At 34.9% G+C, this 18,974-nt stretch overlaps 3 protein-coding genes across 4 annotated transcripts in view; 1 reads left to right on the top strand and 2 right to left on the bottom strand.

Annotated features, from left to right (window-relative positions):
- The window catches only part of LOC145635626 (transportin-1-like), a 28,923-nt gene extending 25,303 nt beyond the window's left edge, over positions 1 to 3,620 (bottom strand). For both annotated transcript variants that reach the window (XM_081686942.1, XM_081686943.1), the window contains exons 1-2: positions 3,419 to 3,620; positions 2,737 to 2,938 (exon numbers count right to left, since the gene is read on the bottom strand). In XM_081686942.1, coding sequence (XP_081543068.1) covers positions 2,737 to 2,931 — 195 coding nt within the window. In that variant the 5' untranslated portion in view covers positions 2,932 to 2,938; positions 3,419 to 3,620. The remainder of the gene's footprint in view (positions 1 to 2,736; positions 2,939 to 3,418) is intronic.
- Positions 3,621 to 4,722: 1,102 nt separating this feature from the next.
- Positions 4,723 to 9,713, bottom strand: LOC145635624 (26S proteasome regulatory subunit 8 homolog A). Its single transcript, XM_081686940.1, has 9 exons — positions 9,437 to 9,713; positions 8,498 to 8,595; positions 7,029 to 7,253; positions 6,851 to 6,913; positions 6,563 to 6,726; positions 6,130 to 6,286; positions 5,927 to 6,025; positions 5,639 to 5,749; positions 4,723 to 5,337 (listed from the first exon to the last, which is right to left on the bottom strand). The coding sequence occupies exons 1-9, from the start codon at positions 9,591 to 9,593 to the stop codon at positions 5,197 to 5,199; spliced, it is 1,215 nt and encodes a 404-aa protein (XP_081543066.1). The 5' UTR covers positions 9,594 to 9,713; the 3' UTR covers positions 4,723 to 5,196.
- Positions 9,714 to 12,149: 2,436 nt separating this feature from the next.
- Positions 12,150 to 18,667, top strand: LOC145635625 (uncharacterized). The gene is made up of 7 exons (XM_081686941.1): positions 12,150 to 12,768; positions 13,397 to 13,532; positions 15,674 to 15,755; positions 15,964 to 16,139; positions 17,324 to 17,461; positions 17,550 to 17,689; positions 18,188 to 18,667. The coding sequence occupies exons 1-7, from the start codon at positions 12,651 to 12,653 to the stop codon at positions 18,454 to 18,456; spliced, it is 1,059 nt and encodes a 352-aa protein (XP_081543067.1). The 5' UTR covers positions 12,150 to 12,650; the 3' UTR covers positions 18,457 to 18,667.
- Positions 18,668 to 18,974: the final 307 nt, after the last annotated feature.

Here is an 18,974-nt window from a genome sequence, read left to right as displayed (position 1 = left end):
ATAGGAATGCACATGTTAAAATGGATGTGCGGGAACACTCTAAGAGATAGAATCAGAAATGAAGTTATTCGAAAGAAGGTAGGTGTTGTAAGCATTGCAACAATCTAAGTGAAATTCATCAATGTTGGTTCCGGCATGTAAAATGAAAACCCAGGTACGAAGAGTGGAAGAGTGGAACCATAGAGAGCTTAAAAGGAAGGAGATCGAAATTGACTAGGTTAGAAAAATTACGAAAGATATGAAGCAAATAACTTTGCATGAGAACAAGGCATTTGATCGTTAAGGATGGAAGCGGAAGAATTTTGTGGATGACTATATGGAATAATCAGTTTTGGTTCATATAGTCTAAGTTGCACAGAAACGGATACGGGATACGGCAAAATCAAAATTCCAAGAAATGGGTAAGGCAAATACGGCAAAAAAAATCATTAAAATATAAATCCATAAAAAGTTTTTATAAAAAAAATAATAATAATAATAATAAATAAAAAAATAAAAATAAAAAAAAAAAAAAAAAAAAAACCCTTAAGAAAATGTCAGCCTAGTAGCCCACTTACCTTCTTATTCACCATATACGAGTATTATACAAAGTCGGAGTATTTACTACTCCGTAGTATATACCTCCACTAAACTGGCAGCCTACTTTTCCCACCTACCCAGTACCCATGTGAGGGAATTAAATAAAACTAAATAATTTGTCAGCCGGCTCAGCCCACTTACCTTCTCTCTCCTAGTTCAAAATTTTAGATCTAAAGCTCGATTTTAATGGGGAGGTTCTCCATTTCTCTCTCATTTTCACTATCTTTTTCTTGTAAAAGCGAAAAATTCATTAATAAAATTAATATTTTTTCTATAATATCGGTCGATGCGGAGGTCAGTCAAAGAAAATTCACGAAGTCATACAATTTCTAGGGCGATTTATCCAAGGAATCGTGGTCGCACTCTGTAGTTGGCTTCTTCAATTTTTAGGGTTCTTGAGAAATTGAAATCAGATAAGTAAATTTGGGGTTTTTTATTTTTAAATGGGCTGGGGACGTCAGAAAAGAAGCAAATCCGTCCCCGAAACGTACCCAAAGCTGCTCCCAGCCGTCCCCAAAATATCTCCGCGTACCACTTTTCAAGGGTACGCCATGGGGACGTATCCGGGCCGTACCTGTCCCCGATACGTCCCCGGTACGGGAGACGGCTGAAGATTGCCGTAGCCGTGCATCATTACATATAGTCAACCCCACTTACGGGATTAAGGCTTTAATTGATTTATTTATTCATTTAAGAGGTAGGAGTATTTGGGATAGTCGGGTCATGAATGTAGGGAAGCTATCATGTTCTCCTATCTTTTTATTTATTTATGTTTACTTTTGACATTCGACCCCAATCAATTAAACTACTAAAATGCATCCATTTTTCTAGGATAGACATCACATTATTGTGTAGGGAAAAGACTTCCCATTTTTTTACTTCTAAACTCGTGACATTATCTTACATTGTAATTCTATTTAAAAATGAAGTTGACAATCTATTACAATCCTAAATTGTAAGCTTCTGCACAAGTTAGCTAATTATTTTTTAAAAAATTTCTATTACCCGCATTACATTAATGAGTAAACAATACTAGTTTCTTATGATATATATTTGGTGTACCCCCGTATTTGTGTCAAAACTTTAAAGTTAAGACGGTGTCTACACGTCCAAAATATTCGGAAATGATGTACAGGACACTTAAATGATTAAATCCGTACCCATAATAGATACCCATACCTGTGTGACTATGTCCATGTAATATAGCTACTTAGACATTTACTAAAGCAATGTAGTTAATTTAAACTGTATTAGAGCATGCCTGGGTCTGATGTCATCATAGACATTGGTGTTAAAGGTAAGATCTTCAAAATATGCAACATATATGTTTGATAAGAAACAAAATTTATCAATAGACGACTCCTACAAATTTTTAGTTACTCCCAAGTAAATCTAGAAGCAAGAGCTAGATATATCCATGAGTTTTTTCACATTTTTATCAATTGTGCACATTTAAATTTCTCTAAATGAGTAAAATTAATAAAATGATTAAAAAGTCCCTACTAAACTCTAGTTGTACCTTGGAATAAGATAAAGGTGCTAAACTTCTTCTACGAATAAGTCAAACAATCTCTAGTTACCTCGTTATTCACCAGATGTTATTCAATAATTTTTCTCCTCTCAAACACAAGTCAATAACAGCTTAGCTTGAAAAATGAAAATTGAATACCATCTGTTAAACCAAGACCTAATACATTGAAGAAATCAACTACGTGAAACTTCTAAAGACAACCTAGCAATCTAGCATCACTAATCAATATAAGGAGCTCCCAAAGATATCTAGCCTATTAAGATAAATTTCCCTTATGGCCTTACATAAGTTGAGCTTAAAAGTCAAATGGAGCTTAAAATTCACTATAAGCACGACAGCAAAATTTCACTTCAAAAATATTTTAAAACCCCAAAAATTCTGAAATTAAATTACCTTGCATTGGCTTCAAAAAGAAAGATAAATATAGTTTGACAAGTTTTTGCGTAGTTTAGTGGGCATCCACAAATAACACAATGAATAAATCATCAACTAATTATAATATTCTCTACACTTCAATCAATTTAACAATAATAACATAAAATCATGAAAATCAATCAAAAATACCACAAAGCAAAAAGCAATTGAAGAAGAGAAAATTGACAAAGATGCAGAGAATGGATAGATACCTCAGCATGAGACAAAATGAAGGCGAGGTAGTTATTGAAATCCGGAAACTGTGAGTAATGTTGCAACTGCTGCCAAATCTGAGTTTTATCAGAATTTGGCACAGGTGACATTTGCTGCTCCAATAAACCGCATATCTCCTTGATCCCTTGCTCTTGTGGTTGCCATAAAGCACCATTAGTTGCCAATGCCGCCATCACTTCACTAGTTAAAGAACAAAACGGAAATTCCAGGTCAAATATCGATTAAAATCGAAAACTCATTCGACTCCCTAAAGACTATATTACAACATTAGTCCGCCACAAATATGCATACAAGCCCATCCCTGAGCTGGGGCAATACGGCGGCTACCCAAGAAGAAAAAGGCATGATTTTAATAGTTCCATCTTAACATTTAAGGGTTATAAACAAAATTCTGCAACATATTAACAACTAAGTTTGATTTAATTATCAATTTAGGGTCAAAACAATGCATAAAAATTCAACTCGCTTAATAATGTGAATAGCAACATTCTATCAATGAAATCGCTCAATAAAATCAATCATTAATTGAGTATTTATTACCATTAGTTCAATAATCATCATCATAAAACCCTAAATTGACCAAACTGCAATTAAATCAACGATAAACCCTAGATTGTGAAATTGGTATTCGATTATTAAGAAAAAAAAAACATATCTTACCTTAGAAACTGCTTTAATGGAGGAGAGAAAGCTTAGAAGCCGCTTTAATGGAGAACTCGGAGTACGCTTCAATGGAGGAGAGAGAAAGGAAGGGTGCAGCCTTGCAGCGATGCGGACTAAACGTGAAAAAATACCGAAGGAAAAAAAATGGAGGAATACTAATGACACGTGTATAATGTTAACTGCTACGGCCTACGGAGTACTATACATCTTAATGTGAGTTAAATTTATACCAGCTGTCGCGGTCAAGATCTTTTAACGTTGGATTGTGTGGTGCGCTCTTATCTTTTAGCAACAAGAAGGTAAGCTTTGTGCAAAAATGGGGTCGTGTGCACAAAATAGCACACACGGGTAAACATATCTTAAGTAAGCACGCATCTATGGGTAACAAGAGCGGAGTCGGGACTCGGGATAAGTGATGGCCGATAAAATAAAGCGGGTACAAGCGAGTCCGACGACAAAGAGAGTTTCTTGGAAGGTTCTCTTGGTTTGAAGGGAATTCTTTAAAAATTAAAACAAAACAAGGACAACATGTATAAAAGACTTACAAAAATACACAAGTTTCAAAGCAATATGCAACCGGATAGGGAGCTTGACTTAATGTGGGTTTTATTATACATGTAGGTTTGAGATATGAAATGTTATATTACCGAGTAAGAATCATCGATATAAAGGCAACCATGTCATTGTAGCTTGTTCAGTTCAAAAAGTACTCAACACGTTATCTACGAAAACTTTAGTTTGGTCGTGAGTCTTTTTAAGGACTTTAAGCACAACTAAGCTGAACACTTTTCTACCATAAACTTGTTTACTTCAAAAGAGGTTAAAAAAAAAAGAAGAAGGACCAATACACTTCCTAAAGGTTGTTTTGGAACAAATTCAATTTCTTTCAAACCCCTAAAATATTTTTAACTTGAATTAAGAGTAACCTAACGATTAATAATCATATGGCATTTTTCATCATCAAAAGATAACAAATACAAGTATATATATGCCTATCTTAATTATTGGATCATATGAAACTTTCCTCTACAAAAATTACACTTGTGTATCAAATTTAACAATTAATCACGTTTCTTTTTTCATATAGATGTTTCGTACAACTTTCCACAAAAGGCTCCATTAAGTTGATTTAAATCATCCAATTTGATTAGTCTTTATAATAGAGTATATTTGTATATTTTGGATGCTGCTTCAACCACAACAACATACAGTGTCTTCCTCCAAGCTAAGCTATCATCAGTCATTAGCTTTCATGAAGGGTCAAGCACAAATTCACAAACATAAGCATGCACATAATCATCATCAACAGAACATTGAACTTTAGATTTAACTTCAAATTCTAGGTTTCCCCATTTTACACAAAGCCCCTACCGAAATTTTAAAATAGCAAATTTAGAGGTGTTTGTTGGGATCACATATTCACATGTACCAAGTGTCCAGTGCTGAAATTTTAAGACGGTGTTTATGGAAAAGAAGTACAAAGTATATTCACATGTACCTTGAAAGTATAAACGAAGTACAAAGTATATGGAAAAGAAAGAGAGCTTAAATGCTAGGATTGATAGCATTCCCATCATTGCAACCAAAGACAAGGCTCAGTACATTTAAGTCCATTACCAGTTCGCCATGCCTCTTCCTCATCAACACAATAACACATGCCAAGCAAGCAGATATCTATCACCGATATTTTGTGATTCTTTCCCATCATTTTACTTATGCTGTCAAACAGGTACAGATGCACAATATCTCACACGAATTACAAAGACTTCTTGGTTCTACTTCCACAGCTTGCGCAGGGACATGTTCTTATCTGTATCCTTCTTCATAACCTTGGCCACTGCCATTTCAAAGTCTTCCTGGGTAACATGAATTCTTCTCTCCCTCAGAGCAAACATGCCAGCTTCGGTGCAAACTGACTGTGAATTTAAGCAAAGAGACAATGTTATACATCTATAGAAAATCATAGCAGATCCGCACAAAAATCCACAAATGCCTACTCGATTAAAAGAATAAAGCCAGTATCAGAGCAACATGCTTCAGCATTAGAGCAAATTTAACACACGAAGCTACAGGATATATAACCCAAATAGGAAAGGATGCAAAAAATAACTACTTGTAAATAAAGCAAGAGCTACATGACAATTCGCTTATAAGGGTTCCCAAAAGGGTCTATATATACTACAGCAACTTTCAAAGCTTAAAGGGAAGTAAAAAAACCTTAAGCTCTGCACCAGATGCACCATTCATCTTATCTCCAATCTTCTTAAGGTCGATCCCTCGCATCAAGTTCATCCTTCTTGAATGAATTTTTAAGATGTCAAAACGTGACTGAAAGTACAAACAAGCAAGAATCATTAAGTACATTATATAGTAGTAAAACTTGAATGATGCAATGGAGACAAGATTTTGATATAAGAACAGTATAGTTAAATTCGAGAACTATAGAAAAACTCAAAAAACCCTGTAAAATTTCAAGTCAGAGACTTTATATAGCATTTAACATACCTCTTCATTGGGATTTGGGAACTCGATCTTCCTATCAATTCTTCCTGGCCTGAGAAGAGCTTGATCTAGAATATCAATTCGATTTGTAGCCATCAGCACCTACCAATTTCAAAAAGTTGATGATCTTCAACAGTAGTACAAGTACATTAATCTCTCATGTCTCAAGTCTTATCACAACATAAAATTGCATGAACAGGCAATACCTTGATCTTGTTGGATGCTTCAAATCCGTCAAGCTGGTTGAGAAGCTCCAACATTGTTCGCTGAACTTCACTATCACCGTTCCCAGAACCAGACTCCATTCTGGCAGATCCTATACTATCAATCTCATCCATAAAAATAATTGATGGAGCATGCTCTCTGCAAGCAAAGAAAATAAGACATTTTCTAGCATTAAAGAATACCAAAAAAACCACCAGTTTGCGATTAAATCAATTATCAAATGCCATTTTTTCAAGTAAATGTCTGCATTAACAGTATGATTCAAGGGTGTTTCTTTAGTTAGCTCATCTTGTGTCAAATGAGTCAAATCAAAATGCCAAAAATGAAATACAGGTGGAGATGAACCATGCTTAGCAGCTTCATTCCTCAAATTACATGAATTAATTATATCAATGTTTCAAGACAGAAACATACCTGGCCATCACAAAAAGTTCTCTGACCATCCGAGATCCTTCACCGATGTACTTCTGAACTAACTCAGAACCTGATACCCTGATAAAAGTACAATCCGTATGGTGAGCAACAGCTCTTGCTAATAGGGTTTTGCCAGTTCCAGGAGGACCATAAAGGAGGACACCCTGATAAAGGGACAATAATGTAAATTAGGTTATTGAAAGTATACACCTTACACTAAAACACTTTGACAAGTATATAACTTTGACAGAAAGCGCCAACATTTAACAGATTAACACTCTAGAATACCTTTGGTTGAGCAATTCCAAGACTCTCAAATAACTCCGGATGTTTTATTGGTAGCTCAATAACCTAACCAAGTAAAGAACAAATCAAGTGTGAACAATCAAATAGACAAGCAACATATCCCTAAGTAATACTAGTACAGTAGTAATAAGATTTACAGAAAATTAAACGAAAACAAAACCTCCTTTATCTCTTTAATCTGTTGGTCAAGACCACCGATCATATCATATGTAGAATCAGGAACTTTCTCAACTTTCATCAGATTGACTAGAGGGTCTACTTTACTTGGCAGCACCAGATGCAGGACATAGCTGTCATTTCGTAATGCAACTCGTGTAGATGGTGTGAGCTTATTGATGTCGATATTCTTATCTATATCAACAACATATTTACCCTCTGGATGCACCTGAACAGCTCAAGGATATATGACAAAATAAGCAAGAAAGAACAAGTCACAAGATCAACCAATGATAAATAGAGCAATTTCCTCCCCCCCCCCCCCCCACCTCTCAAAAAAAAAAAAAAAAGAAAAAGAAAAACAACAGTCACAGACACAATATCATATCCTGAATTCCACCTAGATAGATAAGGCCAGAAATAGTTTATATTAATAAAAATTTGTACATCAACAACAGACAATGATTAAAAATTATTGAATGCCAATTGACATTTATTTTTTTTAATAGCCCAATTGACATGTATTTAGATAATGCACTTAAATTGAAAATTGTCTAAATAGCCCATAACCTTTTCTTTCACTTAAAAAAAAAAAAAAAAAAAAAAAGACGGGCTAGTTCATTATTCATTAAGCATCAAAGTGTCCGAGAGTACATACAGAGATATATCACTAGGGTAATGATTCTCCCATACTTGTTCTACCCTAAAGGGAACTAGCCTAGCAAGATGATGGGCGACCAATTTCCCATCTCTTAACACGAGACAAAGCGACAGACTTAAAACAAGAACCTAAATACATAATATCTCCAAGAATCGAATCAAGATCAGAAAAGAAAATCACACCCTTTGCAAGCTTGTTTATTAGAAGTTGGCGATCAGATTCAAGCACAATGTTCTCATAAACATGATATGTGCATTTAAAGGTAAATTTAATTAAAAATGGACGTGTTATAATTACAAATGCCCTAGAGAGATTCAAAGTGTGTCATGGGAGAAAGAAAATCAGACCTTTATTTGTTTATTCCTTCTCAATGTTTTATATCCATTTTATTTCTGATTTTCTGGTAGATATTAAGAGTAATGACTGAAAGACAAGATGAGAAAATCTCCATTGGTGACGTCTTTAATTGCAACTATTGTTTTCATAGCTAATTCAACCATCTAGCTCAAAATCTATTTGTAATACAATCTCAATAATATCAAGACACATTAATTACATCAGTATCAAAAATTCCAAAATATTCTCAAGCCTCGAGGAAAAAAAAAAAACAAGGGTAAAACACTCAAAATTCCAAAATATTTAGTTCAAAAGCGAAGGTAAAACACTCAGTTGTAAGATGCAAATAAGTAAACCAAAATAGGAAAACAAGGTAGCCACAAAGAACAGCATTGGTGTTAAACAAAATACGGTAGGATAAGGTATCAAAATCCGGATACACATGAGATGTGGAAAAAGCAATCAAACACACTTACTTTGACAAGAACCTTGGATTTTCCCATCACTTTGACAACTTCACCAACATATGAGCCTGGTTCTTGAAGCAATTGTAACTCCTCTTTCAGTGCTCTAACTGTCAAATTTACACACTTCACGCATTAGACACATGCAACACTTCAATGATTGTACATGACTCAGATGACGGGAAATAGATTAACTAATTAACTACCAGGTAGGGGCACAACAATTGAAGACTGCCTTATCAAACATTTTCTTTCTTCAAACACGAAGTTATTTTAGAGTTCAGATGCTAATTATACTCCGTCGTTGCTACACAAGAACAAAAACCTTTTTTGAAGGTTCATGTAACTAGGATATGAGGTCACGAGTAAGAAGGGAATCAACATATTTTTGTAACAAAAACCGTTACCCCTAGTTGGGAGAAAAATCTGAGGGGCATGTCTAGCAATCTAAAAATTCCGCAATTCTTAAATAATGAGTATCCTTTCGTTCCGCAAATCTTTATGGTTAAACTGATGCATTGCCAATCTAATTTTCTTTCCTTACTGATACCACATATACTAGATTGTTTGTGCATTCTCTTTGTCTGAAACATTTGAGCCAACGAACACGAAATAATAGCAAAAACATGCAACCTTCAATCCAGAACTAACCAGCATATAATGATAAAAACGATCATCAACATATACAGCCAATTCAAGTACAAATGATTAAAAAAAAACCAATGATTTAGATATTAACTTCATAAATTACTAAAACCATAATACAGTCAGAAGTTACTAAATTAAGCTAAAATAATCATAAAATTGGACAAATAACCGCCAATTTAATCAAATTCTGCTCGAAAATACTAACCGACTCAGATAATTACAAAAATTAAGCATAAAAAAAACAACCAAGAATTGAGAAATTAGGGTTTGTGATTTGACAATAATAAAAGAAATAGAAAGAACCTCGAGAATTGAGGTCGTTACGCTGAGCTTCAAGACGTTGAAGATTATGATTTTTGTGACGAACACGAAGCTGAAGTTCATGGATGTGTTGAAGATAATACTGTCGAAGTCCTTCTCCTTGCTTTACAGATTTCTGCTCTGCTTCTGCTGTCGCCATTTTTGTTTCTCTCTCCTGTGTTTCAGTGTGTGTTTCCGACTCTTGAACCGGTGATGATTACGAGTTTGTGTGTTTTAGAAGTTCGGTGGGTTTGTTGTTGAGCTGGCGCTCGGAGTGGATGACGGGTGGATGGTTAATGACTACTCACTCACCTTAATCTACCGTAGACTGCGGAATACGGAGTAGTAACAGACACAGTATGATTTATGATTGATGTGTTTATGATCGATTAATCACGATAAAATACTTAAAAAGTACACAAAACATTTTAGCTTGGTTAATTAAAATTTTGTCAAATTTACACTTATGTACTTCACATTTAATAAAAGTTACTCTGTAATTGATTACGTTAATCTAGTGTCATTTGTTGGGTTGTTTGATTGAAAATTGTTGGAAAATTTTGATTTGTTTAATTACTTTTTTTTAGTTGTTTAGAGAGCTGCGAGGGCGGGTGATGAGAATCGATTCAGGATCCCCAGAAATCGGGGGGGGGGGGACTTTAACTATGTGAACTATCTCTCACTTTCTGATTTGTTTAATTATGTGAGTGAGTTTGAACTAATTAGAAATTACTTTGTCTAGGTTTATCTATACTTATGCTGTAAACTTAAAGCAACTCCAATTGTTGGAAAAAAGGACTAGCTTGCAAATATTAAAAATCTTAAGCTAGTAGCTATACCATTGTTGCACATCTTGTTGATTAGCTTTGGCAAGCAAATTAACTTTGTAAAGCTAATTAGCTTGGTAAATATTTATTAGATAAAAATTATTAATAATTTAAAAATAAATAAATTTATAATTAGCTTAACCATTGGAGCAACAAATAACTCAATTATTATAGCTTAAAAAATGACGTGGCATGACAAGCTATTAAATGATTTAGCCATCCATTAAGGGACTTGCTTGCAAATAAGTAGTCTATGAATTAAGGCATACTAGTGGTTGTAGCTAGGGACTTGCTTGCAATTTCATTAATTCCCTAGCTACTAGCTAGCCTGACCATTGGAGCTATAAAGCTCAATTGGCTTGGCTAAGCAAATTAGTTTTTGCCAAGCTAATTTGCCTGGGAATTAAACTTGCCAAAATAAAATGCTCATTGCACCAAATAAGTTTTTTCCATGTATTTTCTATCCAACAACTTCTACTAAAAAGCTAATAGCTAGCCATTGGAGCAAAAAGTAGCTAAAATGATAGCTTAAAACTTATGTGGTCTGGCATGGCAAGCTAATTGTCAAATTAGGATGCCATTGGAGTTTCTCTAATTAGCTATTTCAATGATGTCAATTTGCTAATTTCCCTTTTTTTTAAAAAAATAAAAATAAAAAATTCCAAGTTTTTCCCCTTATTCATTATGCAATAATTGTAGGGAATAAAAAGTTGATATTTCTGTATTTATTACTCCACTAGACTTTCATTATTTTGCAAAAAAAGGAACATATCAAACTTCATTGCTTCATATCAAACTCTTATTCACTCCCAATGGAAAAATCTTAACTTTGCCATTGCTATGAATTTGACTTTCAAGTTGTTCGTTCGTCAATAACATTATTCCAATTTTGTCTTAACAATAGTTGTATGAGTTTATTTCTCAAGTTGTATGTGGTCTACATGGAGTAGTGAATATTGGATGTTGGGGTTTGATGATCTTAAAATGCCAAAATTCAACAATCCAGAGGCAAAATTTGTCACCGTATAATCATAGATTATATAGATGACATATACTTATTATTGTACTATTCAACTCCAAAATTGCTCAAAAATGCCAAATTTCAACAAGAATAAGGTACAATTTGTTGTTGTCAATGGACAATGCATGAAAAACACTAGTTAGCATTTTCAGACAAAAACCACTAGTTTTTTTTTTTAAGCTCCACAAGTAGGCCAATGTATCATAATTGAATGAAATGTAAGAAGTTTTACTTCAAATGAACACCACTTATACAATGTTTTCTATTTACAAAATATTACAATAACAGAGACACATCTCATCATACACTTACAAATTAATACAAATTTATCTTTAGCCATCCCACAGAGTAACATTTAATACAGAAAGATCGATGATGAAGTAGTATTATTTTATCTTTATTCTCGAACCAACTTTATCAAGCTAAACAGATTCCAATCGGGAGCAGAAAAACCCTAAATGAACCAATTAAGTGCACCAAACTGAAACGTGACTTCTGCAATAAGCTTTATAAAGTAATACTGTATTATCTTAAATTATGTCTTGAACTAACTAGCTCTAATGAGCTACAAAAGTTACAATCAAAATCAAACCTACCTCAAAACGAGCCAATCAAGTGCACCAAACTCGACGGATTGGCCACACTACCTTTTCCCCCAAGCTTTGGGCATGTGTGTAAGTTATGGTCAAGTGAGTGGGCCGGGTTGTTCCATGGTGCACCATCTTTCCCATTTCCTATGGTACAATATCGTACAATTAGACTGATCCACATTCCACAAAGAGTTACAAGTAGTAACCATTTTACCCAAAATACCCTTTTCAGAAAGCTACTGATCCTATAAAATGGAGATGAAGTTTCTCACCTTACTTTTTCTTCTTTGCGCCTAGCCCTTGGGGTTTGTAGAGAGAGAAAAAAAAATAATTATTTCTAAGTAATTTGTTACTCTGTTCGTCTTAAAACGTTTGATCTTTCTCACTATTTCATCCCCAATTTCTGGAGATTATTAGTTTTGTAGGGTTAGGAGGGTGAGGAATTTCTGAAATTTGTGTTGAAAAAATCCCAGAAAATTTGTTTTGATTTTCCCACCCGCGTCAAATTTTTATCCCTTAAATCTAACAATTTTGTACAAAAAAAATTACATACATTTCTATAATCTTTATGCCCTTATTTTGATCGCATTTACAATCCTGAAAAAAAAATTGTTTTATATTTTTACTTGTGTAGAATTTCTAGGGTTCTTCAATACTTGAAATACAAATTACTGGGAAAAAACAGAGAGTTTTTTCAAATTTGTTTGATTTTCTATCTGGGATTTTGTTGAATTTTTCTGGGTCGAGTTTAGATTTTGATTTAGGATTATATAAGAAAAATGGACAAGAAAAGGGTTGCTGTTCCTCTTGTTTGCCATGGCCATTCTCGCCCAGTGGTGGATCTGTTTTATAGTCCAGTAACACCAGATGGATTCTTTCTCATCAGTGCTAGCAAGGGTATGGTTTTGATTATTGATTAGGTCGTTTTAATTTCAGTTTTTTTCCTGCTTTGATGTAATTTGTTAATTGTCAATGGGTTTGATAATGGTTGAATTTTATGTTATGTTTGATTGTCAATGAAAGTGGTAATGACTGAAATTTATGGTATGTTTGTTTTACTCTTTTGATTACCTGAATGTTAATTTTGATGATTAATTGTGATGAAATGGGTGGACTTGTAAGGCTGAATTTTAAGTCTGTTTTTTTATTACATATTTTTTATCATAGATTATACAAGCGTTGACCTTAATATCTATTTGAGGCTAATTTAATCACCTTTTACTATTTGGGATGTTATCTGCAATCCGTTTGTGTTCCTTGGGATGTTATGAACTTATGAATTGTGCTAATATTATTAGAGACTAATAAGATATGATGTTTGGAGTGGAATTTTTGTTGGACACAGTTATACTTTATGTTGGTTTTTGGTCTTGACTGTTGATATTACTCTTTACAACGATGATTTCTTTAAATGCTTGATACATGCTTTTTAATATACTTCCTGCCAAAACGATCATTGCTGTTTTGTATTGGAGTGTCGTCACGCTAATTAATTCTGACATGAAAGTTTTTATTTCTGATGTAGATTCTACTCCAATGCTTAGAAATGGGGAAACCGGAGATTGGATTGGAACTTTTGAGGGTCATAAAGGTGCTGTATGGAGTTGTTGTTTAGATACTAATGCTCTTTATGCAGCAACTGCATCTGCGGATTTCACGGCGTATGTTTGCTTCTCTTTGCGTTTCATATACTTTTTGATTGGTTAAAATGTTGGTTGGTCTGTTGCAATGACTTGTAGTTAGAATACCTGCCTATTACACGTGGAAACGTGGATTTTGAATTTTGATGTTTTTTCTAAAATAAATGGAATGTTGCATTTCCTTTTTTGTTCATTTGATAAATGTCTCTTGCGATCTATTGCAATTTGCCACTAGTATGTGGTTCTTTCTCCTTGTGCACGGTTACGCTTAAGTGAAAAGGATGTTTCAGTTGGGTTATCCGTTATCTTAGCCTCATGCTTTGTAGAAAAGAATATGTGTATTTATTGGCAATAATGGATTGGTATCACGGGCTGCTGAGCATGATTATCTGATAGTGCCATGTTTGCAAAATTTTGCACCTCAGGTGGCGACCTCTGTTTATTTGTAATGTTAAATCTTTTCAGCTGTGTATCACAGATTATAGTTTCTCTATTTCATTAGCAACTTATTAAGCATGTTCTTCTAACTATTGATGTACGGTGGCATGCGAGATCTGTTAAGTTATTTTCCTTTCTGATCAACTTGTTTCTTGGAGATCAGATATCAGTAAGACGATGTGTATCTGACTGTGATAGTCAGACCATTAAATAGTTTTGTGTGTACTGTACTTAAATCTTTTGGTAACAAGGCCATCTGAGAATATGCACTAGTGACTGTTGTCATGTTGGTTTTCCAGACTATAAAAGCATGAAAGGGAACATGAGAGAAACAGATTGCTGTGCAAAGGGACAATGCAAAAAGAGAAAACACCTTACATACTGAACTTAGGAACAGACAATAGTTTAAACATGCACTACACAGCGTATAAGAAATCTGAGGACTATTTGATTATGTTGAAACTCTTGAAAGCTATGTTTGTAGTAATACGATACAGTAAAATAAGCAAGAAACATCAGGCTAGTGCAGCTTTATGGAAGGAGAGGTAAAATTTAACCAGATTTGAGAGTTGCAAAGGTGAAACACATAGATGCACTGCATCACTTACAAATCAGGGTGGGCAATTTTATACGAGTATAATATATCCCAGCCTCCAAGCTTCATTAAGGATATTGCCAAGTTCAGATTGGTCCGAGCTTGAGAATCTATGGAGTATGGAGTGATGCATCCAGGAAGAACTTGAAGATCTGACAGAGTACTAAAGGCATTAGCCAGAGGAATATAGGGTGAAATCCCTGCTTGATCATGTGCTTTAAGTGTGGGTAGTAGGAGTATTAGTATTAGGTAGGGCTCCGACTTGATTCTAGCAGCATGATTAAGTGTTTTTAGTGAGGTCTTTAAGAATTGTTTCATGAGTAGGATAATGAAGCTGTGGGTGACTTGATTTATGTGGGGTCAACAGAGGAGTTGTAGAAGATGGAGAGCTAGCTTATATATCTTTTGAGAACCAAGAACAGGACTATCTTTGGAGGTGTAATTTCTTCACTGTGACCTACATGTGAACTGCATGCTTATATATCTTCTAATAATTTGTGTCTATAATCTATATGAATGGAAGACGACTGCTTTCTGTGGAACATGAGCACATTTTGTATGTTTTCAGGTAGGTCTCATTCTATCTGTAATGGATGAACACATAATGCTGTATATTGCCTGAGAATATATTAGCCTTCCCTTGGAATCTTTCTATGAAATTCATGAGTAGGAGAATGGAACTAACATGGTATAGGACCCTTCTATGCTGGGATCAGTTATAAGGTGATGGTGATGGTGATGGTGATGGTTGGAAGTTGGACTAGAATTGTGCTGAAATGTACATACTATTGCTAAGAAACAACTTAGGCCATTTTATTTCTTAAACTCCAATTTAGAAATGAGTTAATTTGACTATTTTCAATGACGAAAGTGCCATTTTAGCCCTTGTTTATTGTTACATACTGAACTTTTTAGCATGCATAGTTTTTTGCTTGCATCATTCCTTGGATCCTTAATGTTAAATGTTCTAACAAGTTTCAAATGCAGATTACTAATTTTTATGCAGTTCCATAGGTTTTTTTTTGTTTTTTGTTTTTTTTTTGTGTGTGTGGATATTTTCTCGATTTCATTTGTAAATAATGTATACATGTGCATGGAAACTTACAGAGTACATTTATTTCAAATGCAGAAAAGTATGGGATGCTATAACTGGGGATGTGAAGCATTCATTTGAGCACAAGCACATTGTTAGGTCTTGTGCTTTCTCAGAGGTAAACTTTCTTCTTGTCAGCAAGTATGATTATGTATTTTTAATTGACAAAAGCCATTTAATTTTAACCTCTTTATCTACGTATTCGTCCCCCCCCCCCCCCCCTCTCTTCTCCTCCTCCTCGCTGGGATGCTCCTTTTCTTATATAATATAGGCCTTAGCCAATTATATATGTGAGTGACTGTTTTGATGTCCATGTTTGGGCACAGGGTGCTAACCTTCTTTTGACCGGTGGGATGGAAAAAGTCCTTCGCATCTATGATCTGAATCGTCCAGATGCTCCTCCTCGAGAAGTGGATAAATGTCCTGGCTCAGTCAGAACAGTTGCCTGGCTTCACAGTGATCAAACTATATTGAGCTCTTGCACTGACATTGGTGGAGTTAGGTATGTTTGCATGTTAGTTTTTTTTAAAAAAAAGGAGTTGAAGAGCTCTTTTAGAAGACAATCTTTTAGTTCTCTATCTTTTGTGTTTATTGGGTGATGGTGTGTGAATATCTCAGTATACTGTTCAAATAATCTTTATATTTCAAGAAAAATGTGTTGATTGCTTTTGGTACCTAGATAATCATGATGGGCTCCCACCGTTGTTTGATAGCTTCTCTTCATGTCATGTTTGCTCCTGGGCCCTTGATTAGTTTCTTTCAGGTTAGGTGCTGGACACTTTTTGAGTGCTCAGACTGTAATGAAGGCTAAAGCTTTGAGGGATACTAGGAAGTGAATAAGCTTATTTGCACCCTGCAATTATCCTAATACCTGAACTCTTTTCTAACAGCTGAAAAATTTACGGGATTGTATGTTTGGATTTTGTGTGGTAATATGGGATTTTGAATTCCCAGTTTCAATCAGCCGGTCAAGGCTTAAACTGGTTGAAAAGGTAGGCTGCTTGGAGCACTTTAAGTTCCTGACTAGTAACTTCCATTGGGAACCCTCTTTGAAAACTTTTCGTAATTTACTAACCCAAGGAGGGGCAATATGGGTAGTATAGTATTATTAGGTTAATGGTCTTTAGTTTTAGTATAAATGGAGAGAGGGGAAAGGAAGTCACTGTTAGGAGAGTAATGAGCTTAAACTCATTGTTTTCTGTAAACCTTTAAGCCTTTGATTAATTAAAGCTTTAATCCTTCACCTCCATTTGTTCTGTTATTTGCTTTCGCTATGTGTGCGATTTGCTGGTCTCAATCTATTACACTTTTACGTGTTAAAGTCTGATCTTTATAGGACAAGTTTATGGTATATAACAATAGATTAAACATTTCTTTTATGTCAAACTGGTAAGGTTTGGGCTGTTGTTCAAGTGGTACCAATGTGGTTATCGGAAATTGAATTTGGCACTCCCTTAATTGATTTTGGCACGCCCTTATGTGAGAAGAGCATAGAAAATTGTGCTCTCACAGAGGTGTGCCAAAATCAATTTTGGTGTGCCAAAATCATTTCCCGCGGTTATCACTTATACTGGATTTTGTTTGATTAGATACATTTGTATGCATGTATCTGACTTCCTGGAACTGTCATATTGTCCTGGAACATATTTGCATAGGCTGTTTTGACTTGCTTTTGATAATATGCAGATTATGGGATGTAAGAAGTGGTGAGATTGTCCGAACTCTCGATACAAAGTCATCTGTCACCAGTGCTGAAGTGAGTCAAGATGGCCGCTATATTACAACCTGTGATGGCACTAGTGTTAAGTTCTGGGATGCCAATTAGTAAGCTTCATCAAATTTTATTTTATTATCATTCTCCTTTAAGATCATTTTGTATGTGCTGTTATATATAGTTTCTTCTTTCTTCCAGTTTTGGATTGGTCAAGAGCTATGAAATGCCATGCACCGTTGAATCTGCCTCATTAGAGCCCAAGTATGGAAACAAATTTGTTGCTGGAGGGGAAGATATGTGGGTTCGAGTGTTTGATTTTCATACTGGAGAAGAGATAGGTATGTTCTTCAAGTCTTCTTTGGAGCTTGCTCTCTTTGTTTGCTTATCCAATTTAAATATAAAATTAACAAAAATGGTGGGTAGCCTACCACTCTTTATTAAAAAAGAGTATTTAATTAGACCACACTCAGATCTTGTTGCACTCCCTTTCAATTTGTGCTCTCACTAGTGAAAGTGCATTTAGATTTGGGATAGTACAAGTATTGGACAAAATGCTGCATTGGAAAGGAATAGTCAGCTGTATAATTTAAATGTTGCCAGCTTGGGACAGAGGGATTATCATTCTTATATTCGTTCTAGGCTTTCTGGGAGTAGAAAGCTGAGCTTATTACGTTCATATGGAATTGATATCTTAATCTTAAAACTTAATTTTTCCCATTCCTCCCTTTTTTTCTTTCATTATTAGATCCTAGAGCACAAGTCTTCTGAATAAATCAGATGTGATTATTTCATTAACTTAACTGTGGATTCTGATTGAAACCTGTATTTTAATGAAGCTTGCAACAAGGGTCATCATGGTCCTGTTCATTGTGTGCGATTCTCACCTGGAGGGGAATCATATGCCTCTGGATCAGAAGATGGAACCATCAGGATATGGCAGACAGGTCCTTTGACACAGGAAGAAAATGAGACAGCAGCTGCTACCACCGCCTCCACTGGAAAGGTTAAGGCCGCTGGTACTGGTGCAGAGGAAGTTTCGCAGAAGATGGAAGGCTTCCACATTGCTGATGAGGGGAAGGCCAAGGAAGAAGTAACAAATGCATAATAGAGGGTCATAAAATAATTCTGCCTTTAGATTCTTTACTCTGGGTTTGTCTGGTTTTCTCTTATAACTGAAACCTCAGACAATATGCTTTAATAGACACCCGGGATGTTTTTGTATAATTTAAGGTTAACTTGTATGAGTTATATTTGGAGTGTTTCATCATCGTATCTTTTCTGAGATGAAAATGTGTAAAGAGGAATTTGTTGTGTTGTCGTTCCTTTCATTACTATAGAGTCTGTTGAATACTGCAAGAATGCAGTATGATGCTGATATGATGAGAGTAGTGATAGATGTATCTCAGATACAGGTATACTTAACTGGTCCAATTTCAACAGTTTCTGAGAATGCAGTATGCTTCTGATATGTGGCTGTCTCACAGTTTGGTTTCAATAGTAATTGTCTTCTACTCTACTTTCACTCTTTTTCATCTGCAAGGCATGGAAAAACGTAGAGGAATTATTTGAGAGTTCGATTGGGGATTTTTTTGGTCATTATGAATTATATATAACCCCGCATGG

Source organism: Chenopodium album, chromosome 6 (assembly GCF_948465745.1).
Source record: "Chenopodium album chromosome 6, dcCheAlbu1.1, whole genome shotgun sequence".
NCBI classification, from domain to species: Eukaryota; Viridiplantae; Streptophyta; class Magnoliopsida; order Caryophyllales; family Amaranthaceae; genus Chenopodium; species Chenopodium album.
Note: the sequence above shows the minus strand (reverse complement) of the source record. Positions and strands in the feature narration are given on the sequence as shown.